The sequence below is a fragment of the Octopus sinensis genome, unplaced genomic scaffold (assembly GCF_006345805.1).
Source record: "Octopus sinensis unplaced genomic scaffold, ASM634580v1 Contig09240, whole genome shotgun sequence".
In the NCBI taxonomy this organism is placed as follows: domain Eukaryota; kingdom Metazoa; phylum Mollusca; class Cephalopoda; order Octopoda; family Octopodidae; genus Octopus; species Octopus sinensis.
The window spans coordinates 1-18,936 of NW_021831718.1; the positions used below are offsets into that span (position 1 = coordinate 1).

General features: G+C 31.6%; 3 protein-coding genes across 3 annotated transcripts; 2 read left to right on the plus strand and 1 right to left on the minus strand.

Annotated features, from left to right (window-relative positions):
• Positions 1–2,559: 2,559 nt before the first annotated feature.
• On the minus strand, positions 2,560–3,206 carry LOC115228036 (serine/threonine-protein kinase VRK1-like). The gene is made up of 4 exons (XM_029798708.1): positions 3,156–3,206; positions 3,012–3,125; positions 2,819–2,950; positions 2,560–2,564 (listed from the first exon to the last, which is right to left on the minus strand). Exons 1-4 carry the CDS (start codon positions 3,175–3,177, stop codon positions 2,560–2,562), a joined length of 273 nt encoding a protein of 90 aa, XP_029654568.1. The 5' UTR covers positions 3,178–3,206.
• A 275-nt stretch (positions 3,207–3,481) lies between these two features.
• Positions 3,482–9,511, plus strand: LOC115228037 (torsin-1A-like). The gene is made up of 4 exons (XM_029798709.1): positions 3,482–3,496; positions 6,582–7,120; positions 7,151–7,247; positions 9,311–9,511. The coding sequence occupies exons 1-4, from the start codon at positions 3,482–3,484 to the stop codon at positions 9,509–9,511; spliced, it is 852 nt and encodes a 283-aa protein (XP_029654569.1).
• A 503-nt stretch (positions 9,512–10,014) lies between these two features.
• LOC118761132 (tigger transposable element-derived protein 6-like) lies at positions 10,015–10,374 on the plus strand. The gene has a single exon (XM_036498813.1). The coding sequence runs from the start codon at positions 10,015–10,017 to the stop codon at positions 10,372–10,374; it is 360 nt and encodes a 119-aa protein (XP_036354706.1).
• Positions 10,375–18,936: the final 8,562 nt, after the last annotated feature.

The following is an 18,936-nucleotide window of genomic DNA, read 5'->3' on the forward strand; positions in this document are numbered from 1 at the left end:
GCTTCTGAGATTTTATTATGTAAAACGACTATTTGATTTTTAAGTTGTTTATTTGTCTCCTGTTGAGCTTCGTACATTTTTTTCCACCGATTTTCTATTTTTTGTTATTCAAAACGTTTACCGCCATCTGCATCTGATTCAATGTCATCTTGAATTTTGTTTATTTTAATTTTCAAGGCCTTTATTGAATTATCGATGACTTTTCTTGTTGTTTTAATTAAAAATATAAAAATTATTATCAATATACTTCATTTCCTCTTCCTCAGCTATTTTTTGCTTCAATTCTTTCGATTTTTCCGACATTACAAACAAATATCAATAATTAGAAGATTTAGGGCTACTATGCAACATTTCTTTATTTTTAAATTAAGCTAACCAGTTATTAACATAAAAATATTTAATATATTATTACAAATATTACCTATACCTCAATAATATTTTATTAGTAAGGTTTATTTAGTACATAAGAAAATTGAAAAAATATTTTAATTTAATTTTTAAGGTTCTCTGTAATCTTAAATGTATATCTAAATTTAAAAATTAGTATTTAAGGCACGTTCCTGACTATTTAAATGCAAACAAACTACAAAAAACTCTAGATATTGATAAGAATAAGAATATGATTACTAGGGCGATTTTTTAACATAAAAAATAAAAACTAAACTTTATTAATCAAAAAACTAAAAAAATTACCCCACAAATTTAACTTTATAACTTTAATAAAAGGACTAGAGAAAAAAGGTCATTGGCGGATAGCCAGAGTATTGCCTCTGACTATGGCTATGGATATTCGTTCGGTTAAATACCGGTGCTCACACGGGTCGCCGGTAACCCTTTCTACTTTATAACTAAACAATAAATATACTAAAACTGCTTGCTACACATACAATACTTTTCTTAATGTCACCATCCATTAATTTTTTCCTCATGATTTATATTTTCATTATTTTTATCTTTAATGTTTCCGCCATTGTCCATCTCTTCTATTGTATCATTTTCTGCATATTCATATGCAAGAAATTCTTCAATATCCAACGGATCAAAAATATCTGTCCTTTCTATTGGTATACTATTATTATTTAGAATTAAGAAACAATTTGAAATGGTATGTTGCGATACATCTTTCCATGCCATTTTAACAAATATCACAACATTCTTTAATGTGAGCTTTCTACATGAACTATAAACAAATATTTCTTGATGTTCTAACAAATCCGTTAAATATGCAAGTTTGTGCTTATTGAAATGCGTTTTGAAATTTTTTATAACTCCCAGGTCCATTGACTGGACCAAGCCTGTAGTATTTCGCGGTATAAACATGATTTCAATATTAGACAAATTTTCTGGTATGTAATGGGAAGGACAGTTATCCAAAATAAGCAAAATTTGTTTTCTCTAATTTTAAATTCAAATCAAAGTTTAGAGCTATAAAATTTGTGGCCAATTTGAGAATTCCTCAATTCCCCATTTAGCCTAATTTAATATAACTTATGCGGTGCTTACACAATTGTGTCTAAATATTACAAAATTTAAATAAGATCGCTTAAAGAAATCCTTTATTTTGTCAATTGTGCTTAGAACATATCGGAGAGTATGCTAATAGAAAAAATAAATTTTGATTACAAATAAATAGCAAAAAATACTAACAATTAATAAATTGATTAGTTTTAAAGTAGAATTAAAGATCAAACAATAATAAAATCAAAAAATTATTTAATTGAGTCCATATTAACTTGAATTTGGACACTAGTTCTATTACCCGTAGGATAAACAATTTTAGTGCCTCTTTCTAAATAGTTAAACCAAAACAACATCTAACGAATATCCGCAGACGGATGGAGATCAAAATACTCTGCAGTCGTCATAGATTGGCTGTCTGCTTTTTTATCCGTCCCACTGTCACTATCAATTCGAATTCGCTTCGAAGTTGAATATAACGGCTTCACTCTCTACAAAAATTCACAAAATCACTACAACCTTTGCCTGTTTTTTGCCAGTCTTTACATTTGAGGCCAACAAACCCCTCAGAGCCTCATAATTTGGTTTTTCGTCATATTCAAGAGCAGCAACCTGCTCAACAAATCCCAAAAGTCCAGGTGGTGGTTTAGAAGTAGAAAAACACGTTTTTATAAACTTTTTTGGGTTTTTTAAATGTCTAAATAATAATTATATTCCTGTGATACTCGTCTTTTAATTTGGCGACAGAACTCGCGTCTGATGTGACGGCATCCCACGGAAGAAAACCACACAACCAGCGAATAAGACAAAATACAAGTATTTCAAAGTCTCCTCTCCTCGAAGGATCAGCACCCATGTGTGAATCTCTGCTGGTGAACTCGATAGTTCCATTATGACACTTTTTTGGCTTTGGAGTATATTTTTTATGAACTCCATTGGCAGTATACCGATATGACAATCCAAAATCTGCCAAAACATACTAAATCAATTCACCCACACCAACAAACCCTATCTCTGAAGTTTTTTGCTAAAGAACTCAGCAAATTGGAAGCTTTGATGTCAGCATGGACATACTCATGTTCGTGTAAGTATTCCAAAGCGTTAACCTGCAGTAATAAAATGAAAAATTAACAATGTCAATAGAAATCTGATATGCCTCATTGACGGTGAGTTTATAATTCTTGCAGGACATGATCTTTGATTGAAGGTCATCTCCAAATCTGTCCATAACAAGAAACCGATATTTTCTTCCTCCATAATTATGAAGTCCAAATCCGACATAACGCGGGAGACCAATAAAGGATAAATTGTGATCAATACACCACTTACTCACTATTTTAAATTAAATTCGACTTTATACAATTGTTTTCGTTTAATGCTCGAATATAAACTTGTTTTTCACAGAAGAGAGGACCGCTTTCGTTGGCTTCCAATTTAATGACATATTTCGCTTGAGAATACGAATTGTTAAGCAATCCGACATTCATATGAGCTAATATAATTATTGATTTATTTAAAAATAAATTATATGTTTGTGATATTTTATGGTTAACCTGTATGGATAAATCCAAACCCGCCTTTTGCAAAAAGAGGGCCAAGACACCAGCTCACATTAGAAGCGTCGGTAAGGATCTCTCCTATTTCCATTTCATCAACTGACTTATCAACTATAAAGGCATTATTTTTAATATAAATACCTTTTCTTTTAGAACGAGGCATATTATTTAACAATAAAAATCGCAGCACCACAAAAGCAAATAAGCGGCAAAAGATCTATTGTTAATTAATTTGAAATATTATATTAAATTAACTTAATTTATTTAAATTCGACATCGAGAGTTATTCTTGACTTTTACCGATTCTAAACAAACATAGCTTACTAAAACATACTAAAAATTGAATAACTTCTATTATAGACAAAGAAAAGTATTTTAGTGTAAAACAATGGCAGGTGTCAATACACTGAAATCTGTCATAAGTCGCCATAAATAATTATTTATGTTAAAATAATTACGTTACCATAATGGCTCATACCCAGGTACAAATGATGCAAAGTACAATTTACTGAAATCCATCTTTGAATGGCAAAACCGGGGATAGTTTGAAAGTTAGAAAGTTCTGACTAAAAGAGAAAGCTGCAAATTTTTTTTTTTATTGAGGGAAAGCTATATCAGCAAAATACCAATCGAGTTCACAAGCTCGCTTTAATAATCACAAAAGAACAAAATCATTGATCAAGAAATCTACGTAACAAATCATTATGGGCATAATCTTCTGATGCACTTTGCACAAAGAAATTTTTTGTAATCAATTAACACATCATTCGTCAAGTCGTAAGTGAGTGTAATATATGGAAATTTGCTGTGATACTACAAAAGTATGACGATTCGGCCCACATTATCGCTGATTTACCTAACGACAAGTTTTGAGTCGATTTGATAAATTTTAAAAGGTTTAAAGTTTATTAGTTATTATTGTAGATTTGAAAATACAAATGATCTTTTTTCTTTGTTATTTTGTATTAGCGCTCGGAATAAAGACAGGGATATATTCAAAATATGCATGTATCAAAATTCATCAAGAAAAATTTGGATGCGCTCGGAATGGAGACAGGGATATACCTATGACAATCAAAAAGGTCTTCACCACAACTAACACTGGGATAATATTTTTTAACCCGGTTAAAAAATCCCATCAATTTTTGTGGTGTTAATTTTTTTTGCGTCTACTTCAATTTCTTTGAACAGTCTTAGCCTATATTTAGAAATCGGAGAATTATCCGGAGTTTTGTTATAGTTGAGAATTATTGACATCTTTTCTATTTTTCTGTATCAAGCCAATTTTGTACCGTTGTAAGAGACACGAATATTGAATAATTAGGAGATTTGTTTATTACGAAGAATTCGGTCAAGTGTTCGAAAGCTTCATGGACGGGAAGCCGACTCAAGGATTAGAGCGTACTATCGCAATGGATATCCGCTCGAAAAACCATCTTGATTCGCGGGCGTCGCCTGTGATAGCAGACATGCGGGACCCGATCTCCTGAACGAAGCTGATTGCCTTACTGCCCAAGGAACCGGAAGTCTCAACCGCGAATGGATAGAATTGGAACTTCTCCGTAAGTGAGGAGTACTTCCGCATCTTTTTGCATTCCGCGGTTGTGACAATAGATCCAGGGTCGGATGCGGACATCAGCAGGTTCTGAGGCGATAAAGAGTCCACACACGTGGCATCCCAGGTAAGAGACTTCCCCCTGTTGAGGGGAAACACAGTGATCCCGTCAGGCCTTTTTCCGTCCCCCCGATCGATCCCAGAAAGTTCAAGCAGTGAGGGAATTCCGGCGACAAAGAATGTGCGTAGAAATTAAGAAATAATTGAATAATTATTCTTTCAAAGTGATCTGAGGATCAGCTTCAATGCAACTGATTAATTCATTTATAATTATTTGACTTTTTTGAATGTTTATTACCTCCTTTTTGATGTCTTTCATTATTTTTATTTTCAATCCAATTATAAGCTGTTTTCAAATTCACTCCAAGAGAAGAAGATAGAGACTTTAAATCTCCAAAACGTTCAGTGTTTCAATTATTATTTTTTTGTTTCATCACTATATTGGCGATATCTTGTTTTTACAGTCATCAACCTTTTCAACAACTCTTATAGTTTAGAAATGTTTTTCTTTATAAAAATAGTTTGTGAAGTGGAAGAAGTTATTTTGATCACCAATTTGAACATCAATCAATTTGAACATTGTTCTGTCGTAATTGGAAGCATTTTCATAATGCCACACTAGTACTTGATTGCAAATCCCTATAATTAGAGAAATTCCAAATGAGAACTTTAAATATCTAAGTTCGGTTCAGGCGCTGACAGGATTTGTCATGATCTCCGTTCCTGCTAAATTAAAAAATCTTAATTTTCTCAAAAATTTGGAGTATATTGGCGGAGACAGACTGTATTTGCATTGACTAAGATATTTTAGGTTCGGACCCGATTCAGTTATTATATTTGGAAATTTATATTCGCAAATAACAGAATTAGGATTTAAAAAATTTGTAAGAGTCGATAACCTTAGTCGAATTAAAAACTACCATGAGGACCAAAAAACATAAAAACCAAACGTTTATACTTCTCCTTTAGCATTTTTTATCTATAATGGGAGATTATTATAGTTCATGTTTTCCCCTCTTTAATGATTTCGAGCTTTGATATCAGGTGAACCATTAATTGTCTTTAAAAGCAATTTTTTGCTGAAACGACACGCTTTATTTTTTGTTGAAGTCGTTTTAGAAATTCGGATTTAGAATGCTTTTTGCGTGCCTATTGACTCTACAAAATAGAAAATTAACGCGAATAAACAAAAATTAAAACAAAGAAACTTCTCAAATATAGAAATCGTCTTCTTATCATTTTTTAATAAAATCTTAAATTATTTCAGGGAAAATTACAAATAATGCTTTTGGACACCTTTAGAAACGACTGTTTTTAATAGAAAAGGGAGGCCAAAAAAGCTATTTGATTTCGTTGAAATATTTTTATTTCTCCGTTGAACGAGACCAACAACATTAAAACCAAAGCAGATAATTTTCGAATACATAATGGATGGCCGATTACATTTTATATTGTAAAATCTTAATTTAAGTTTGAACAAATCATAATATTTTTATCATTGATTAACTTAGAAGAATAATTTATTTTAAAGAAAAATACTTGGACCCTCTATACTTCTCCTTTAGCACATTTTAATGAAGACTAGAATTTATCCAGTCGCAATGAGAGGTTCGTTCCATAATGTTTGTATTAACTCAAACCTATTTATAATTTTTTATGTAAACTTTATCTCCAAAACAAAATTCGTATGTACTATTGTGAACATTCATTTTCCTATTCATTGTCTTATAGTAGGCTGAGTTTCCATCAATCGGTTTATATTAAATTTGATTTTTTAGATAATAATGTGTTTATAACTATATGTTATTAATGTATTTAATAAATTAAAAAATATAATTTAAATGGCCATTCAATGTTCTCTCACATGTGTGTCCTTGTTTTTCTTTATATGTATTTTGTTTTTTTAAATAAATATAGTTTTGGCTATAATTATAGAGATTTCCGATTTTCAGTTATTCTCAGCTAATGAGATAACCCAAGCCATTGAGTATAGCCGTTGGCTAATAGGCATGGAAAACTGTCATAATGGATGGACCAAGGCCAATATAACTGGACTTAACGAGTTTATGTCTTCCAATTTGTTTGGCCAGCCATTTGTACATTCCATCGTAATAAGATCACTCCACAATCATTTATTGGATTTAACATCACAAAAACCTCTTGTTTTATCATTCCACGGACCTACAGGAACAGGGAAAAATTTTGTTGCCAAAAACATTGCAAAATATGTAATGGGAAAAAATAAAAGCAGATTTGTACATACTTTTATATCAACATTGCATTTTCCGAGTCAAAATTTGATTGAGGAATACAAATCTCAGTTGGCTGCTTGGATTACTGGGAATCTCACTATTTGTCCTTATTCAATTTTTATTTTTGACGAAATTGAACGAATGCCGCCAACATTGTTAGATTCGGTTACGGGATTTATGGATTATTCTGGAGTTGTTAATAATGTCGACTATGGAAAGGCAATTTATTTACTTTTAAGGTTTTAATTTACAATAAAAACTTTCAAAAGCAATTCTGGGTCAGGCTTTATCATAAATCGGACCGTTGAACTGTTTATTCAAGGATATAGTCGAAATTCAATCAAATTTTCTCAAATTGAGAACTTTGTAATGTCCACAATTTATAACGAAAATAGTATTTGTTTGTTTTTGTATATTCTAGGCGGATATAAGCATAGTTTGTTGATCCAGAAGGCAGTTGTGAGTCACTTTGTTCCATTTTTGCCACTTGAACGTTCCCAATTAGAGGATTGTGCAAGACGGGAAATTGAACTAAGTGGTTTAGTGATCTCTTTTGAGAAAGTTGAGGAGATTGTTGGGTCGGTTATAAATCATATGAGTTTTTATCCTCCGAATATGCCATTTTTCTCAAAAAGTGGATGCAAACGTATTAAGGAAAAGGTGTATTTACATTTTGAATTGGATGGTGGATATGATTTGGATATATAATTGTTTTTATTTTGAATAAATGTCTTTTGATTAATGATTGATACTTTTTTTGAAATACCATAATAATAAAATATATAGAAAAACAATCGATTTAAGCTACAACTTTTGAAACTGTTTGCTTTTTTCCATTTAATTGAATTTGAATTGAATTATTTTTATTGTTCAAGAAAAAAAACCTAAAGAACAAGAAAAAAGAATAAACAATAAGGCACCGAAGTATCTCTTTCTATGCTAACCCCAATTATAATTACTCAACACAGCTCTTCTCCAAGACCATCCCGATCGTAGGCACAGAGAATTCTTTCTAGCCTTCCGTCAAGTTTTACTCCGTAAGCCAGTTTTAATGCGGAACGTATCGTCTTTTCTAACTGTTCAATAAGGTAGTCACTCTTCTCCGAATCGAACCAGTCTAGTAACCATATGTGAGGGCTAGGTGTACAGATTTATGTTTCCGAACCCAGATGGAATCTGATGGAACACTCCTTTTCCTCAGATTTGCTACGCGGTCGGCTTACGGGATACGAAAAGTAACAATTAGTTTAAGGCAGCGTTCAGACTATCTGTATTATCAGAGTGGCCGCGAACGTTTGTGTCTTAATAAATTGACAGGTTTTAATGAATTGTTTCCAAGTAAACATCGCACAACATACACTGCGCCTTATCCACATTGTCTGTTCCAAAAGATTTGGTGAATCCATATTGCATATATGAGTCATCCCATTTACGCGTTTTATTAACCATAACGAAAAACAAATGAACCATGCTATCAAAATCGATTAAATTATTAAAATCATCTTAATAATAACAAATTAAAAAATGTTCCGCGTACCCCTAGGGACATGTACCCCCGTTTAAGAAACCTGGTTTAAGGTATTGTAAATTTTTTTTAAGTCAAACAAAATCACCGTCTTAACCATTAACTAACACGTTCAGGTGACTAACACACATTCAAACTTTTGGAGAGATCCATAGCATTTTTCATTTAAAAAAGCAAAGAAATCTTAGTAAAAAACCTTAATTATAAAAAATAAAATATTTAAATAATTTTAATCCTTGTTAAGACTCGTGTTGTAATGGGAAAATCTTCTAAAGATAGACGAGACATATATTAGATTTGCCAAAGAACAAGCATGGAGAGCGAGAAGTGCCTTTAAGCTCATACAAGTAGATGATCATTCAATCTTCTTAACAGTAATCTTACTCATAACAAATCAGATTGCAAGTACGTCGTGGATCTCTGTGCCGCACCAGGAAGCTGGACCCAAGTAATAACAAAACGACTGCGGTACAATAATTTAACTATCTCAGAGACATACACAATGACTCCAATCAGTTCAAAGTAGTGTCAGTGGACGTTCAGGAGATACAGCCACTGCAAGATGCTATTACACTGCAATGTGACATTACAGATGTTTATACAGTAGACTATCCATTTAACGAAAAAAAATTTAACGAAAATATTCATTTTACGAAAATCAAAATATTTTTTTACGTTGTTCCTTAGATAAATTCAAAAATAAAATTTTTTTTCTTTGTATTAGTGAATATTTAAATATATTTAACGAATATTTAAATAACGAAAATTAAAATTTTTGATAAAATTTTAAAATAATTTTTCCTCGCTATTTCTTTGTAGTAAACCATGTGTGCAAGGGTGAACAATGAAGAAAAAAAGAAAAACTTATCAAATTCAACAAAAACTGGAAGTTATTGATTTCAAGAAAAATAATCCTGATGTTACTCAAGAAAATTTGGCTCAGCGGTTTAATATGCCTATTGGAGTGATCAATTCAACGTTGAAGAAAATGCAATTGTATGGATCAAGGCGTCACAAACAAAAAAAGAATATTACATTTAAAAGTTGTACTGATAAGATATATGACCATGGATTCAGAACAAACGTTTCTGTAATCACACCATAACTAATGAAATGGTACGCGAAATGGCACTCAAAATTGCTCAACGATTTTATATTGAAAATTTCAAAGCATCTCACCCATGGATTTCACGCTTTAAGGAAGAGTATAAAATAAAAACACTCACGATTTCTGGAGAACAATTAGTGGATCCCGTTTTGCTTATAGATTCATATGAACGCTTTGCAGCCATGTTAAAAAATATGGATCGAAAAATTTTTACAACTGCGATGAAACTGCCCTTTTTTTCAAATGTACTCCAAAAAAACATTAGTTCTTGACTCCGAATCAAGGGCTTCAGGAAAATTTTTTAAAGAACGAATAACACTGTTATTATGCACAAATATGGAAGGAGATAAAGAGCATCCGTTGGTAATCGGAAAATTCAAAAATCCTCATGGTTTTAAAAATATTAATATGAATAATCTTGGGATTCAATATGCAAATAGCAATAAATCTTGGATGACCAGTTAATTTTTAAAAACTGGGTTGAACGGTTAAATTCCAAAATGAGTGTGGAAAATAGAAAGATTTTGCTTCTTTTAGATAATGCGCCAGTTCACTATTTTGATGGCGAATTCAGTAATATCGAATTGTATTTTCTTCTTCCAAAGACAACATCTAAGATTCAACCAATTGATCAAGGGATTGTGCATTCATTTAAATTGTTGTATAAAAAAGGAATCACTAGAAATTTGAGTATGGGAACAAATATAGGAACATTGTCATATACAGATGAACTTACCAAATTCAAATTAGTGAATGCTCTACCTTTAATTATTGAGGCTTGGAACGAAGTCACAGTGGACACTATCAAAAATTGCTTTAACAAGGCATATAATTTGTTTAGTGAATCATTTTTCAACTGAAAGAAAAAAAAATTAAATAATTGGGCGAAGATCGATGAAAAAATACTTGAAGAATCCACTGACGAAAAAGGTATTAAATTTAAATCACCTTACAATTAAAGATAATAAAAGTGAAATTATGATTGAGTTTCCTGTCTGTGCACCTGTCGTCTGCGAAGAAAACGCGTATCTTGATACAATACAATGTGAGGAAGAAAATGAGCATGAAGAAATAGATAGCACAAATGACAATCCCATTGGTTATGCAGATGCACTTAAATATTTGGAAAATATTGAAAAATATTTTTTGCAAGAATCTGGTGAACATATTCACCTAATTACAAATTTGAGAAATATATTGGCAAAAATTAAAAAGAAGGAACCTAAAATTACCGATTACATGACACATTTTTAATTAAACAATTTTTTTCGTTAAATTCATTTAACGAATGCTCAATTTTCATTTTCGTTAAATGAATAGTCTACTGTATTTATTTTAATACTGTTAGAGCAAAACAGTCGATTTGATTATTCAGAATTTGGATGGAAATTTGGCCGACCTCGTTGTATGTGATGGAGCCCCCGATGGTTGTCCGTTTATTATTTTATTTAGTCACGGGACTGCATGACATGGACGAGTACATGCAAGCTCAACTTGTGCTTTCAGTAAGTTTATTAATATTTTTACAAGGCACTTAAAATATCCGTTAAATTGTTGAAGAAAGGAGGGTCTTTTATGTCTAAAGTGAGAAATTCAAATTGTTCTTAGATTTTTCGAGCTAAAAATTCTGATCTACTATTTTCCCAATTGAGATTGTTTTTTGAGGACCTTTCTGTTGCTAAGCCTGCCAGCAGTCGAAATTCGAGTGCAGAAGCGTTTGTAGTTTGCAGAGGATTTTGTGGCGCGGAAAAGGCACCAGAAAATTCATTTTTATTGTTTAAACATCAAAATTCTTTCCGTCCAGAATTTCTTTTTTGTGGAGATCTGAATTCATTGGATTCAGATAAAACTTATATGTTAGAAGTAGTATTTATACTTTCATTAATGTCAGTTTGGAGAGGAGGAGTATGTATACCGCGAACCTATTCAGCCTCCTATTAATCCACCATATAAGGAGGCTTGTCAACTTAAAAAATGTGATAAACCAAGTCGTTTTTTATGATTTTTTAATTAATAAAATTTTTGTATGTTATTTACATAGGTAAAATAGTTCATGTACTTGATAGTCGAATCTGGCGATGTTTGATAAAGTTATTTAGTTATTTATAGAGGTTTAGATAAATTGGTCGCAAATTTAATGCCAGGAAAATTCCCGGTAATTTTCAAGAACATTTTCCAAAGCTGATACAAGACTTGGTTGCTCCTTCGATTATAGAAGAGAATAAAGTTTTCTCAGAGGTTTTAAGACTGGCTTCTCCGAATGTGCAGTTGTGGACACATTTGACATAATAGACAATATTTTGGTGCAGATTGTTGGGCGGAAACATGCTGTGCTGTTCCTATCTCCAAGACGCAGTGAATTTTTTTAATATCTACCCAAATAACAATATATTAATTCAAGGCGATAAATTCGAAAACGCTTTTGTCTTAAATGATTGATCGTTAGTAAATTTCGAAGATGAAAAAAAGTTAATTAGATTAATTTTCAAAAGGAATTCACATATGGTACATCCCAAACGAGATATTTGGCATTCCGACAAACGTGTCAATCCGCCAGAACGTTTCAAGTCTTCGCAATCAAGCCCCATGTGCTCTCAAATAGAAAAAAATTTTCTGAGTTCAGAACTTTTTTAATAATGTCGTTTAACGTTAAGTGCCTGGTAAATCTATCTTCACCCAGTTTGCAAGAAAAATAATTAAGTCCCTTAAAATCGAAAACTTTCAAACATCGATCGCAACTGAAAAGCAAATTTAGAAATAAAAAGATCGTTGTTGATAAGCTAAAAGATCAAATGAGCCTTTAGAGACGCGATTTCAATCTTATTGTGTATACAATCAAGCACGACTTTCTTTTCTGTAAGGGCTTTTTTTTGATTCAGCTGGGTATATTGGGGAACCAAAATACTTAATTTCTATAACTAAGAGGTCTTTGATGTTTCTCTTTTAGAAGAAAAAGATCTGTTGAAATTGGGAATGTCTGCCGACTGAGAGAGTTTATTATGGATAATCCTCTAAGGAGTGTCCAAAAACTCTGGATTTTGTGGTTTAATTTATAGTTTGCTCGAGAATTTAATAAAGGAAGAGCTCGAGAAAGGAAGGGTTTTAACAATAGGGAAAGACTACAAAGGCAAAGCAAAGATTGTACAAATAAGCTTTTGAGTCAGAAGATAGGACGGATTTAACTGAATAAGATAGTGAGTGAATTCAATTGACAATAATCCTAACTGATTTTGGAATACGACTTATAATTTTGGCCAAATGCCAGTGCAAAGAAAGGAATATCAAAAAGTTGTGAATTCCGTCTGTGAGTAGAAAGTTTTAGTCGGGGATAAACATTGGCTATTATTCTTTCAAAAAAACTAAAATGATAGAAATTCCCAAATCGACTGTGAGATTTGCGAGAATAAAATTGTTCAAAGACGGCACAAAAATGCGAAAATTAAATATAGATTTTTTTAGCAAAACCGTCGTCAAATCAAAAAACATATTACAATTGATCTCGAGGAATGAACCATCAATTTACGCTGTGTATCTTGCTCAAATAATCGAATTTAAATTTAATGTTGACGTATCTCCCAAACATTTGGTCCAATACTGAATTCATTTGGGTTATATTTCCGAGTAGCAAAACATAAACTTCTTTTTAGATGGGAAAATATCAAATTCAGATGGTTAATTTCGAGATATTTTTCATATAAAGGAGTGAATAATCTTGTAATTATGAATAAAAAATAAACCGTGGGAAATCTTTAAACATTTTATAAAATAATCTTGAGCAATCGGCGTTAAAAATGGAGTTAAACTCATTTATTTTCAACAAGGAATATTTCATATTAATTTGTTATTAAAATACAAAAAATCTTTTTGTGTCCAGGTAATTAATATACAGTGAATCCTCGAAAATTGGCCAAAATTTTTTGAATTTATTTTTTTAATTAGAAAATAAACTATTTTTTAATGACATGTCTTATAAAATTTACTCGTGGACGTTATACTCGCTGACTTTTCATGAAAAAACTCAAATTATAAACTACAAGGTAGAAAATGATAGTGTTTTGTGTCAGCTTTTGGCTGACAGATTCTCACATCTATTCAGCAAGACGATCTCGAGAAAAATGATTAATAATCCACTGCTTAATAAGGATTATTTGATTTGAAAATCTATTAAATTTTTTAAAACTGCTCACAAACCTTAATTTCCTATGCTTGAAGAAAAATTGGTAGAATGGATGGATACAATAGAGTCTAAAGATATTAATTGAAAATTAATTTCTAGGCGGTTTTTTGGAATGATTCCTTAATACCTTGTAAGGCTGCGCATTTTGCCGAAAAGTTAAAACTTGATAATTTTAAAATTTTACCGGATTTTTGGAAAAATTCAAAAAGAGGTATGATTTTAAAATGCCAAAATTATATCGAGAGATTTGGACTGATAAAGTAGTTGACATTAATTCGTTTCGTCAATTATTTAAAGAAATTGCTAAATCTATAATCTGGATGAAACTACAAACTTATTCAGCGAAAAAAATATGCAAAAACCGATTCCAAGGATACAAATATTATATAGACCGTGTGTATATTATGCTTTGTTCAAATATGACCGGAAATCATAAATAAAAACCAGTTATGATTGGAAAACCGAAAATGCTTAGATGCATTAGAAATGTCAACTATGGATTTCTAGTCTCATATTATAGCTCACAGAAAGCTTGGATGACTGCATCTATATTTATTGATTGGATTATCAGTTTTGACCTGTAGCTTAAAATTAGAAAGAAAATTTTATTTCTAATAGACCACTGTCCTGCACATTGTATCCCTAAAAATTTAATAATTGAACACTATGATAGTGATAATTGAACACTATGATACAAAAATCACATATCAACTTGATGGAAAAAACATAGAATTTAGATTAACCGGAATAGAAAGGGAACTTGACTATAGTGCAGAAAAAAATGAAAATGATGTTTTGCCCATTACTACAATAAAAAAAAGCAAACCTAAAACGGGAAAGTAAAAAGAAATTAGGGATTAAATTTTATTTTAATTAAATTTAAACGTGTCTGTTTTAATTTCTAAAGTATTGATTATTTCAAATTGGCCATAAAATTTTCATGTCCTAAAAATAGCCAAATTGCGAGGATTCACTGTATTTTACGTTAAAATACAAAAAACAAAAATAAATTTAAATATTAAAAAAATAATGGTATTGAGAGAAAGAATGATTTTAAAACATTAAACTATCATTTTTAAGAAAAAATTTGATTTTTGGCAAATCCAATCCCTTTTGTGGGGCATTCTAAGTCCTCAAGTAGCAAATAAGACAAAACAAAATATTGACAACAAAAAAAAGAAAAATTTAATTTATATTAGTCGCTGAGCGGATGGACAAGCAATTTCCACGTAATATCTCGACAGATTCTGCTTGAAAATCTACATCGTTTCACGACTGTTGTAACTCCTCTTCGATTTGATTAAACCAATCTCTGAGAAGAATTTAAGAGCTTTTTGGCCAATCACCCCACTGTTTTCAAAGCCCGGGGAACGAAGCAACAAGTTTTGACCAAGGGAGCATACTTTGCGATTTCTTTTGGTTTTAGCCATAGCACAGGCAAATCTATGGCTAAAACATAGTCTATGACCACTGATGACGAAAACGAGTCGACATATGTTACATCCCATAGGAGGGAAAGTCCCATTTTGAACTGGAATAAAGTAGACCTGTCAGGACGCTTTCCGATTCCACGGTCTAGCCCAACTGGTTCCAGTACTGAAGGAAATCCAGTGGCGCTAAGCGAACGTCAAAACACAATTCAGTGAAGAGTGCTTTAGAATCCTCCTGGCACTGAGACAAAACATGAATATTGTTCGTGAATGAATGTGCTTTAGAATCCTCGTTGGTTAAATTCACGGAGTCTATAAATGGCGAAAAGAATCCACAGAACATGAAAATTAGACTTGCTTCCATTTTTTAAATTATTTTTACCTTTTTTTAAATTTCTTTAATGTCGGCGGATTTTCAAGCCGAAAAAAATCGTCATTGGTGGACGAAATAATGAGATTTCCATTCAAAAATATTACCAAAAATTAAAAAAAATGTTTGTTGTGATTTAATAATTATTTAGTGGAGATACTGATAATTAAGAATTTTCCTGTAAGCGGAAAAACGACAAGAAATGGACAAAAAAGTCAGGTCAGCAAAAAAGTTATAGAGAGCTGAACTCTTCCGCCAAAGGTAAGTCTGTTTGGCAAAAGGTTTGTAAAAAATAAGAACAAAAAACTATACCTGAACAGTGTAAATGAAAAAGACGACGTCATTTCTCAGAAAAATGAGCCAGGGATGAGATTATTGTATCTTTACTTCATGAAGAGGCTTGTTAAGGAATCAATAAGATTCAGCATCTATGCAGTCGTTATTACTTTGGAGTCAAGAGTCGAATCATCAAGAACGTGATATCAAATTGTTCTAAATGCATATTCTTAGTTCCAGTAAAAATTTACATTGATTTATTTATTAAAGACTGGTAGTCCAGAACATCACGTATTTGACTTCTATGCCAAATAAGAGATATCAATTTCGTCGAACGGATTGCACGCCTTGTCGTGAAAGAAAAATGTTGCTAGAATTCTTTGTCACACTCGACTTAACGAAGTCGTCAAAAGAGCTTTAGATAAATGAGGTTTTCCTTTCACTTTATAGTCAGTTGGTCTCTGCCGGAGTGACGGAAACCGTTCCGACGGGATGACTTTTTTTTTAGAGAATGCAAATCTTTAAAAATCTCTGATTTCGGAAGCCACCTGTGTTGACTTGTTTTCTGCAACGCTTATACCAGAGATAGTTAACAACCAGAGTTCCGCTAGTATTCAGACTGAAGGAGTCAAAAAGACAAAACAAGGCTGCATTTTGGACGCTCTAAAGTTTATCTCCATTGCCTTTGAAATCTTTGGAATCTCAACAAGAGTGCGATTCAACTTCTTTAAGACATTGGCTGAGAAAATTTTGACGAAAAATTGCGACCGGAAGGAGACTAGCTGACTTTTTCAGCAAATCTCAGTCGCTAAGGTCCGCAAACCTGCCACTTAACATGCAGAGTCATTAAGCTGACACTTAGGCTCTTGACTATCGTTTGAGTTATTTTTCTGTTATCACTTTGTCAATTTTTTACAAAAAATTAAATTATTATCTTTAAAAGGGATCCTAGCTTTGCGGATCATAAAACGTAAAACACTATTTCGATTATTCTATAATATTTTAACAAAAAATCAATAAGTCGTTTATTCAATAAATAAACAAATAAATAGTTCACAAGCATTCAAAAGCATCATTCATCCCAATGTACTAAATGACCTTCTCTAGCCTCATTAAAACCAATAAATTATACTTTCATGTCTGTAAAGAATAATAAATGCCCAAACAGCCACAACAGATATGACAACAAGCACAATAACACGATCTTGCTTCCGCGACTACAAATAATTCTCAATATATACATTTCGTTCCAAATCATCGGTCAATCTTGTATAGTATGAAACATTACTCTCCAATTCAAACAATCTTTTTTGCAACAAATACAAATGATTGTGCAAAAATCGAACCTTATCCAATTTTAAACTAACAAAACTACTTTATTCATTGTCATTGTATTTTCGTCAGCCAAAGTATCCAGTCTAGCATTCAACTCAGATATCTTCCGATTATAATATAAACTCATTTCATCCAAATATCTTAAAAATATAATTTATAAATACTTTTCGCTTAAAATTGCAGATTTTTGTAAATCTTTAATATTTCCGCTTAATTTCAAAAGGGAAGCCATTTCCTTTTGCTGGGAAGTGGACGTGGAATTTTCATTTCGTTTCTTTTCCTCGTCCACTAAGCCTGATAATCCCACTTTCGAATCATTTTTATCTTTCGCAGAATGCTTAAAGTCGTCGACTGGACAAAAAACTTGATCTTCCATAAACAAACTCCAAGTTATCAGATTTATTCCACCCAAACAATATCCTGAACTTCAAATTTGATAGAAAACCATCAAGGGAATCAATTTCCGTGATTTCTGGGACAGGAGGTGTAACGGAATCATGATTATTTGTGTACATAAAAAGCAATTCCTCTTCTGTCAGTCCATAGAACCTAAAATATAATTTTGTAACAAACCGAAAATAAGTCAGAGGGCAGAAATGATGCTTTCCTTCATGTTCGACATAGTCAATTCGGATAAATCGAATTAAAAGGTCACTTTCGATCAAAAATTGCCATTCACTAGCCTTTGGAGATTCGGGTGGAGGGACTGATAACTCTGCAAATGTCCTCCACCCGTCAGTAGGTGGATAACTAATTTAAATAATGTAATAAAATTACTTTTTGTTGTGGATAGCCTAATATATTTTGGATGTGACGAAAATAGTTCTAAATTCGCAAATTTGACAGATGTTACATCGATGGAGTCACACAGCTTGATCACAAACCTAAAAAATAATTAAATATATTAAAAAACCATTTTTTAGCCTCACATGGATTATTTGTATAAAAATCTTTATCATCTGATAGAATTGCCTGTGAATTATGACACTCAGAGTTCGTTTCGAGTACTTTAGCCCCACAAGAATGTGAAGCGTAGTTTTTATTGATTATATCGTCTTTAAACCCACTTAAATGCCCATTAGTCCCGCCTGAGTATTAATAAGTTAATATTTTTTACTATTTGGGTGGTTATTTGTGACATTTGACGGATTGTCATGAGCTTTCCAATCAGAAAATTTCTTTAAATATGTTTCGCTGGTTATTTCTGTTTTGTTATTTTCATTAGCGTTGTTTATTAAAGAAACACTGTTTTTAGACTATTAATATTATGTGGTTATGATTGAACAATTACATTTTCTAGTGATACTTTAAATAAGGCAATAATGACCACAACAACAAGCATGCAAAATCGTTATAATTGGAATCAAAAGTTTATTTCATAAATATTATTTTAATAATAAGTTGAAATAATTTAACCAGAAAATATTTTTATTTACTTGTTAGTTTATTGTTAATTAGAAACCAATAATGAAGATGTTAGTTTTTTATTAATTAAATTTTTATAGCTAATCATCAATTTATAACATTCACTCTTCTCCATAAGTGATAGAGGTCATTTCTAATAACTATTTCCATGATCCTAAAGTCGGGAAAAACCTGATTATAAAATATAGGAGAAACTTTCTTCTTTAACAATATTTTGCATTTTAGTATTTCGCTTCCAATAAAAGATGTGCTATTCGAAAGCCCATACATCATTCTACAAATAATAAATTTCTTATTACTGAAGGTCGGGGAAAATGGGTTCAATAGAATCCAAGAATTTTGAATATTCTTGTAACCCCAACATCATAATGGCCTTGAGATAGTTTAATTGAATATATAAAATGTTTGT